General features: G+C 45.7%; 1 protein-coding gene across 1 annotated transcript in view; it reads right to left on the bottom strand.

Moving 5' to 3' along the window:
• LOC123994591 (protein O-mannosyl-transferase TMTC1-like) overlaps positions 1-5,232 on the bottom strand; it is a 130,291-nt gene extending 125,059 nt beyond the window's left edge. Inside the window, exons 1-2 of the mRNA XM_046297371.1 lie at positions 4,808-5,232; positions 382-559 (exon numbers count right to left, since the gene is read on the bottom strand). Of these exons, the coding sequence (XP_046153327.1) occupies positions 382-559; positions 4,808-5,100 (471 nt within the window). The 5' untranslated portion in view covers positions 5,101-5,232. The remainder of the gene's footprint in view (positions 1-381; positions 560-4,807) is intronic.
• Between the last annotated feature and the right edge of the window lie 4,867 nt (positions 5,233-10,099).

Here is a 10,099-nt window from a genome sequence, read left to right on the forward strand (position 1 = left end):
CCACACAGGATTTGCATCCATTTCCCAAATTGTAAAAATTGCCTCGCTACTTTTGAAACATGCAAGGCTAAATTCACGGAGCTGGAACTGCAATATGAAAGCGGGAAGGTTGCCTTTTCCAGACTTATTGAACAGGGACCTGATTCCCCCAGTAGGGAGATGAGTGAGTGAGAGCCCTGAGCCTGTCTCACATGTCAAGACACAGTCACAGATTACCACGTCAGAGGAAGACTGCATGTGTCACAAAGTAGTGCTACTCTACAGTATGTGAAGGAATCCATGTCATTGGTCTTACACGTGAGGGAGGAGTCATTGAGAAGAAGCATGTCTGCTGGAGGGGGTCGTGTGTGTGTGTGTGTGTGTGTGTGTGTGCATACTCACAGCCTCAGTGTGTATGGGGTGCACAGCGAAGAGGAGGGCGGTGAGGAAGGCCAGACGGGGGTCGTCGAACACGCAACGATCACACATGTGCATGAGCAGACAGGTAACGGCACAGTGAAGACACACGTTGACCACATGGAAGTAGAGAGGGGTCATTCCACCCAAGAGGATGTTCAATCTGATAGAGAGATAGAGAGAGTAAGATTGTAATCACCATTTTACCATCATAATTAGAGAGAAAAGAGACTTATTCAAACTAAAACTGCAGGATATGAAACATTCGCTGCTAATGTTTCACAGTCACACTGTGTCGGGAACTGTGACCCTCCTTTACAGTTGCCACCATCACCAATGACTACAGTCCAATCCCGGCTGGGGCCAATTCCATTCGACCTCAGTCAATTAAATTCAGGGCGGGTATCTAACTTAAGATAATTACATGAATTGAATACAATTAAATTCATTTTGGTTGAGGACATACCCTTCCCTTAATTACCAGCTTTTTGATGGTGTAATAAGGCTGAGATAAGCCATTTGGAATCTTTATATAAAATATCTTATATCTGCATATATTAGTCTATTCAAATGGCATTTCTCCCCTACCCACACACAGTTATAACACAATAGTAAAATCTCCATTACACACCCAGGTACCGAAAACCATTAGTTTAGGTTACATAAAAGCATTTCTCCGTGAGATTGTAATTATGCCCTCGTATATTAAGCGATTCCTCCCCCGTCTCAGAGTAGAGAAGAATCCACAAACCCAAACCTCCATTATGAATTCAATTACAGCACTACACCATCTCTGTAAAACAGCCTGTTTCTCTCATCATTAAACCGCCTGCACAGTCTGACTCCTAATACTGAAGAAACCCATACATTTCCAGGATGAAAGACTTGGAGAATCTGAAAACAGAACTTAACTAGACAGAAGGGAATCTGAAGAGAACATAACATGGGTTTTAATGGGGGAAAGACCGTCGAGCTGATTGTCATACATAAGCGATAATGGGGATGCCTCATAAAAGCCATCGTCCAATCCATTAAGTGATGATGAAAAGCAAGCTCCACCCCTCCTATTTCCTGTGTTACATCATAGATCAGACATAGTGGATGTTGTAGCATGCCCCGAGGAGAGGGTATTAACATGTGTAAGCCGGCCCTCTGATGTGATCTCGTTATAGGCCTTCTCAGTGAGTCATGGCGGATGTGCACTCTGTTATTAAGACCAATGCATTTCAATTAGAGCCCAGAGACTGGACAGTGGACAATTTCCTGGCAATGTGATCTGACCAGGAAAAACAAGGCTTTTCTTATAGCCTACGACTAAGATCTGGAGGTTTTCCACACCACATCCCCTGACCAGGAAAAACTCTAGGCCCACCACTGTACAGGTGTCATGTATGCTTCACCGTTGCCTAGCTACTGCACTATAGTCCCTGTATTGTGATAGAAGTGTTGAGCCGTGCAGGTAGAGTGGTTACACTGGTCAATGCTGAAACAGACAGGTGTCCAGCTCCCAAAGCACACAGTAACTGTCCCCAGGCAGCCTGGCTGTGCTGGAGGGGACAAGGGATATGACATAGGCTTCTACAGGTTACGACAAGCGCCTTTATACTGTTGTACCATGTTTATACTATGTCCCCTGGGTGTGATTCTGGACCGTAAGCTGTGGCATGATCTCATAGCCTGTTTTTCTGTCATTCTCTGTTGTCATCCCCCTCTCTTTTCATCCCATTCACTCCCTCCCTCCTTCTCTCTACCTCCTACTATCTCCCCCTCGCCCCTGGTCCCCCTCCTGCTCTCTCCCCAAAGCCATTGTTCCATTAGTAGGCTACATTAGAGTGCTTCAGGGGTGTGTGTCCTTCACCTTGAGGACCGTCTCAGAGGCCCGACAGTGATCACGGACACAGAAACACACCGCTATACTGAGCACAGAGCCCCCACATGCACAGGTGTGGTGTATGTGTGCATGTGTCGGTGTGTGTGTGGGTGTGTGTATGAGGTGTGAGTCTCCGCGTGTCGAAATGACAGATATACCTAGCAGATCTTCAAGGACGTGTGTGTGTGTGTGTGTGTGTGTGTGTGTGTGTGTGTGTGTGTGTGTGTGTGTGTGTGTGTGTGTGTGTGTGTGTGTGTGTGTGTGTGTGTGTGTGTGTGTGTGTGTGTGTGTGTGTGTGTGTGTGTGTGTGTGTGTGTGTGTGTGTGTGTGTGTGTGTGTCCATATGTACCACTGTCCCATATACTGTACATATGATAAATAGGTCCTTCTCCCATAATAATGAAGCATAGATGTAAATGTGAGTCAGATTTGCCCAATTTAGTCTGAATTTAAAGAACATACAGAGGAGACCAGACAAGGTACTGTAGCGTCAGAGACACTGACAACTCCTCTCCTCCCTTCTCTCTGTGCCGTCACAAAGTATTAGACTACAGACTTGAGACAGTAAGACACGCAGGAGTAGCTTGTGCCTGTGTGTGAGCGTACACACCACAGAGAATGCATCTGGCCGGCTTTGGGGCTATGTGTAGATGGAGATTCAGCTGCTTGGCTTGGCAGCAGTGTGTGGGTAACCAACTGCAGAACCAGAAGGAGAGCGCTACACAACCAGATGCTCCATCCACCGCCTCAAAAGAGAGAAACCCATTCAAAGCATCAGTACATCAGCCTTCCCTCTCCCCCTTAACCAGTGCACTAAGTATTCAGCACACACACACACACAACAGCTGACAACCTCTCTGTTGTCATAATCAGCATCACACGTCTTCAGCTCTGAATGTGCCCTTTTCAAAGGGGATACTGATACCTACGCTCAACACAGGAATGTAGCGCAGAGAAAAACACTTATTTGACATGTATTTTCTGGCGCATCGTGCGGTGTCAGGGAGGAGCAGCACACGGGTGTCAGGGAGGAGCAGCACACGGGTGTCAGGGAGGAGCAGCACACGGGTGTCGAGCGGTTCAGGTTCTGAGAAGAGGTCAGAGGATACGGCGACAGTGTGACAGTGGGGATGATGTCTTACTAAGCAATCAAAGTATTAGAATAGATAGGTCACATACATAGGATGGTGCGTGTATCCACAGCCCTGTGCAAAGAAAAAGCACAAATCTTTACCAGGCAGAGAATGGGTTAATCCCATGGTTGTCTATCACCTGACACTTCATATTTCTATTCCAGTCTTTTCATATCTATTGTCTATATTTCAACTTTATTGCCTGCTGAAGAAATCCAAGCACTTTGTGTCCTCACTGATTACATACAGACCTGCTGCACATGTCTATTATCATAACACTTCACTTCCCCCTCTTTTGGGCAACCGAGTGTCGCAGCGGTGCTAAAGGCGTCACTACAGACCCTGGTTCAATTCCAGGCTGTATCACAACCGGCCGGGTTAGGGTTAGGCCATCATTGTAAATAAGAATTTGTTCTTCACTGACTTGCCTAGTTAAATCAGGGTTAAATATCCATCCTATGTGTGCTAGATAGAAACAGAGCCTACAGTTCTGTGAATTATTATTTTTTGTAGTTTTCATATCAACACATCTTTCAAATAGTCTGTAGTGTGTTTTTCATCAATCTGTGACATCTGTAATCTATTAATGTTTCTGGTTGACTAATGCTTGCGCCGAGAGCCAGACCCCTCCCGCGTCCCATTGCGCTGCCTGTGACACGTCCTCTCTAGTTTGTGTGCCCGGAGATTAAATTGACACTGGCTGGAAAAGTTCCCTTGAACGACAACATTCAACAGTAATATCCCAAAATGTGCCGATCAATGTTCTGCAGTGTCAAACATATCCGCCAAAAATACATTGAAGGGAACGTTGAGAGCGAATTCAGGGACTCCACAGAAGCAACAAGTGTGTAGGCAAAAAAAACGGTCAACATCTGTCAGGTCCAGCTGTATTTCGACTCTAGGATATTTGAAAATGTTTCACGTTGCATTTCTGTAACATATTCTAAGATGAAGGAGCACAAATAAAATCGTCTTTTCTTGCGAGTGTGCAGAGTTCATGGCACGCTTCAGCAAGTTTAGCTAACTGCGCAACCTGACCGCCGTATCATTCTGATTATAATCCATTACAGGCTACGTACATGTTTGGTGATGGTAGGTGCAGATGTGCGTCCTTCATAGCCGCTGGCGATCGACCAAGCTCAACCCAGCTCAAAGCATGAACAAACCTACAGTAGGCTAGTCTATGACGTTAGCCTATTTCGGAGAACCGGATACATGGTATTAATTGTATCGGATCACAAGTTGGATAGCTGACGAGGCCAGCGCATTTATGGACGTTGCCACCAACTTCAGCAACATTGTTTCTCATTCAAGCCCGAGACCAAGCTGTTCAAGTTAACTACAGAGACTTTGCAACCGATGCTGGGAAGATAACCACAGAGAGCTATAGGGGATAGAGAGAACTTACTTGAAGGTGAGGATGCATAACGGTCTGTAGGACTTGTGGCTCGTGTTATCCGCCATCCTCTTGCCCCAAAAGTCGTTGGTGAAGATGTTCTGCAGGCTGGACCCGGGCCGGACGTCGGGGTTATTGCTGATAGCCCACACATCGTCGTGCACGAACTCCCCGTGCAGAGAGTTGCTGTAGCACAGCGCGCACAGAGCCAGCAGCACCGCATATCGACCTGCTCCTCTCCCTGCTTCTAACGGGACCGACAGGCGGAGCGGGCCAGGGGTCTTCTCTCGACCGTGTACTGTCATGTCGGCCCTCGCCTGGCAATAAGCCGCTTGGGTCTGGGAAAAAGCCGGGGTGAATAGGGAGCCATATCCGTTCCGCTAGACAGACAGGCAGCGACTGTCTTGCCTACTGTGGGCTGCGGGGACTGACTATAAAGCAGCCAGCAAAACGAAAAGCCTCCTCTTAACGCATGCGCACGGAGCAGTACGGTCTTTCCCGGAGCTGGAGCGATTAATTTGCACCACCTAGACCGAAAATCAATAGCGCGCAGCATACTGTTTCAGCCGATTGCTATGGCACCGACATGACCTTTATCTTTAGACTAGGCCAATAATAAACAAATGATTGTCTAGGACGGGCCAGGCGGGGACGCGCTAATAGAGAGAGAGGGACATGCCCGTGTCCTGTCAGTCTGAGTGGGAGAGATGAGAAAACAAAGACATTGTCTGTCCCCGAGCTCGAGGTCACTGACTCTTACCCTGCCAAGCGCGTTATTATACACACAAAACATTTGGGGTTCAACAAGGGTTCTTCTAAGATCATCAAAGTTCTTCGAAGGACCTAAGGGTTCTTGGCACTGAAATTTGCCCCAAAAAGGTTATTCCAAGAACCCAATAAGAGGAACCTCCTTAGTTGGTGGGGGTTCTGCCCAACTGAAACATTATGATTTTGAAAAAGGACAGCAGGATGATATTTGTGCAAATCTTTCTAAAACAGAAAATGGACAGAATCCAATGGATCAACAAAGAAGTATGAATATGCCGGCTATGAGAATATGTTGTATTGGGTGCGATGACTGAACGGCTCAGCTCTGTGTCTGTGTCAGCAGGTATCTGAACAATATCTGAACAAAATCCAAGGTATGAAAACTGTCATGTGCATGTTTTGTTAATCATCTGTATAATAACCATTTTTTGGATTCACAGACTTCACCCTCCCTACACCTCTGAATATAACAGGACATCTGCTCAATCACCATGCACTGCAAAATCATTCTGGCTACGGATACATCAACAGGCCAGAGGATATACCTATTGGACTTGGGGCTCTAATGGGAGTTCATCTGATATTTAAAGTTTTTATTCTGCTTTGCCACTAAAATCATAATAAACACTGAGAACTAAACTATTATCTGATGCATGTTTTTATTAATACAAACAAAAGATTCCTGTAGTATCGTTTAGGGGTTCTTCAAATTGAAAATGTGGGGGAACCCCTATAAGTCTTTCAAAGGACCCTTTAAAAGGGTTCTTCAAAGAATCCCTTTTAATGGATCCTCAAAGAACCTTTTGAAGAACCTTTTGGGGAACATTGCACTACTTCCCCTCCCCTGTTATTATTATTAATATTACACGTAACAATAACACAATATTTTTGTTCTCAGTGTTTATTAATAGTGGCAAAGCAGAATTTAAAATATATATAAATATGATATAAACTCCCATCAGAGCCCCAAGTCCAATGGGTATATCCTCTGGCCTGTTGATGTTAAAGTGTTGATGTTCTCTGTATCCACAGCCAGAATGATTTTGCAGTGCATGGTGATTGAGCACGTTTCCTGTTATATTCAGAGGTGTAGGGAGGGTGAAGTCTGTGAATCCAAAAATTGTAATTATACAGATGATTAACAAAACATCCACACGACAGTTTTCATACCTTGGTCTTTATGGTGAATGTGAATGAAAAAAAAACTGTTTCGATAATGGTTTTCATACACATACCTTGTCCATAATGTAGAGGCCTCTGGGATATTCATTGAAGTGGTAAGGGAGGAGGATGGTACATGTGATCTGCATAACATACCAATAGACATAGCTCTGTATGCCTCCTTGTCTGTATACCTGCCGACACAGACACATAAGTGAGCAGTTCAGTCATCTGCACCCGATACAGCCAGCCTTCAACATATTCTTATAGCCTAACTATTACCTCTGTTGATTGATATCCATTGGATTGTGTCCATTTTCTGTTGTAGAAATATTTGTAAAAAAATCTGAAAAGACAATGTCAATTTAGATCATACAAGGGTCAAACCTTACCTTAAACTGAGGAGATCTTTACCTTTTTCAGATAAGTGCGTGCACCTGCTGTCCTTTCAAATTCATATCCAAAATGTTCAGTTGGGCAGTTAGGTTCCTGTAAGAACCCCCCACCAACTAAGGAGGTTCCTGAATGAACACCACCTCCTATGGGGTTCTTGCAGGAACCTAACAGCCCAACTGGTATTGCCAAGAACCCTAAGGTTCTTCAAAAAACTTTGAGGATCATAGAACCCTTGTTGAACACCTAATTTTTAGAGTGTATATGTGCCATTCAGGGGGGAATGGGCAAGACAAAATATTTAAGTGCCTTTGAATGGGGTATGGTAGTAGGTGCCAGGCACACTGGTTTGCGTGTGTTCAAGAACTGCAATAGTGCTGGGTTTTTCCATGCTCAACAGTTTCCTGGATGTATCAAGAACGGTCTACCACCCAAAAGAAATCCAGCCAACTTGATACAACTGTGGGAAGCATTGGAGTCAACATGTGCCAGCATCCCTGTGGAACCCTTTTGACACCTTGTAGTCCATGCCTCGATGAATTGACCATTTTCTGATCGCAAAAGGGAGTGCAACTCAATATTAGGAAGATGTCCCTGATGTTTTGTAAGCTCAGTGTCGACGCGGGTAATAAACACATGTTTACAAGAGAGATAATCATAAATCAGTGAACCATGATGATGGCTACGATGTGGGATGTTGACCTGACCATAGCAGGTTATGACGTAACATCCATCCACTTCCTTGTGGGCTACTGTTCTATTCCTACTGAAAATCAATCCATCAAATAAACAGCCACTTGGTCTGCATGTTTAAGCTACACTTTCCAAAAAAACACCGCACATAAAAGCCCCTCTTTCAAAGCATTACTTTAATCATTTTTAAATAGGCAGGTGTTGAGTTTGTCCTCAGCAGCAGAATGCAGGTGTAGTGCCAGCCTGGTCGGTGGGAACGGCTGTTGTGTTGTATGATGATCACCCATCCAGCGGGCCCTGCTACAGGCACACCAGCTGGCCACTGCAACCCCACACCACTCCTGCTGCTGTCCTCCACAGAAACCTGTACAGTCAAGACGGCTAGTAATGAAGCATTCGTATGCGGCAGGTAAAGGTGAAGGAATCGTCCAGTCCCAGTAGAAACAGCGGCTACTCTCAGACAGCTCAGAGCCCGTGTCAAAACCATCCCCGCTTACGCAATAGGACTAATGTAGAAAATTGACTACAGGTACTTGACTTCCAAATGATGTAGCACTTAAAAATAGAGGTGTGTGTGTGCGTGTGTGTCTGAATATGTCTGTCCAATTAAACATAGCCGTTGTCCCTCTTGTGGTTAAAACTACTCATTGCCATTCCTGTCCTGCCATGCCTGGCCAAACACCAGCCGACCACCAGTGCCCATGCCAATGACCCTCTCCATAAAGTTGCAGTGCCAAGGCAGCATCATCACCTGTTGATGGAGAGGAATGATTATACTTCTACAATGGCCTATTTTTATTACCACCATCTGTTGGGAGGGGAATATCATCACCATCACATCCAGTATGAATTTGTTTGGGTTTGGTGTTTAATAATGCTAACAGTGCTTTAGGATGAATCCAACTCACACAGACTGATATGAGAAACATAGATGAGGATGGACACACACGGACACACACACACACACACACACACACACACACACACACACACACACAGTAGGCCACACACACACACAGTAGGCCACACACACACACACACAGACAGACACACACACACACACACACACACACACAGAAGGCCACACACACACACACACACACACAGTAGGCCACACACACACACACACACACACAGTAGGCCACACACACACACACACACACACAGTAGGCCACACACACACAGTAGGCCACACACACACAGTAGGCCACACACACACAGTAGGCCACACACACACAGTAGGCCACACACACACACACACACACACACACACACACACACACACACACACACACACACACACACACACACACACACACACACACACACACAGAAGGCCACACACACACACTAGGCCACACACACACAGAAGGCCACACACACACAGTAGGCCACACACACACAGCAGGCCACACACACACACACACACACACACAGTAGGCCACACACACACACACACACACAGTTCCCTTAACTATCCAGAGTGTTCCCACTCACATTAACACATGTCAGTTCCAGTCTGATGCCTGAGACGACTTTAGCTCTCAGACAAATGAAGGGTAGAGAATTAGGTCTCCTTGTGCCCTGTGGGGATGGTGGGCGCAGTGTGTGTGTGTTTTAGTGTGTGTGTGTGTGTGTGTGTGTGGTCTACTGTGTGTGTGTGTGTGTCTACTGTGTGTGTGTGTGGTCTACTGTGTGTGTGTGTGTGTGTGTGTGTGTGTGTGTGTGTGTGTGTGTGTGTGTGTGTGTGTGTGTGTGTGTGTGTGTGTGTGTGTGTGTGTGTGTGTGTGTGTGTGTGTGTGAGACTGAACAAATCCAGTGCCACAACCTTGACAGATTGAGCCACGGGTAGGATGTTTTACCTCCTCTGTTGTAGAGGCTTCAGGACAGGAATGAGCAGTGAGCTAAAAACACAATTGCACTGAAGGACAAGTACAGATGGGCCAGACTAAGTAATGTCTTATTCAAGCAGTTTGGAGGACATCCGTAGAGCAGCTACCATTATTACGTCAGGTTAGTCAGCTGATCTAATGCATACACACAGTGGCGATTTTAGCATGTACATCTTGAGTGGGGAGGAAAAAAAGTGGGATGCATGCCAGCAAAGCCACTACACAACACTAAACAATACATGAATTGTACTATAACGGTGACAAACGGTGCCCACAAACTGTTAGGGCCTACATAAAGCTGTCCCAACACCTTACCACTGCTACACCTGGCTTTCAGCGGAGCCGTGTCTGGCAACGAAACAGTTTAATCCACCTCATTTACTGCCTTTTAAAAAAC

Source organism: Oncorhynchus gorbuscha, linkage group LG14 (genome assembly GCF_021184085.1).
Source record: "Oncorhynchus gorbuscha isolate QuinsamMale2020 ecotype Even-year linkage group LG14, OgorEven_v1.0, whole genome shotgun sequence".
Lineage (NCBI taxonomy): Eukaryota > Metazoa > Chordata > Actinopteri > Salmoniformes > Salmonidae > Oncorhynchus > Oncorhynchus gorbuscha.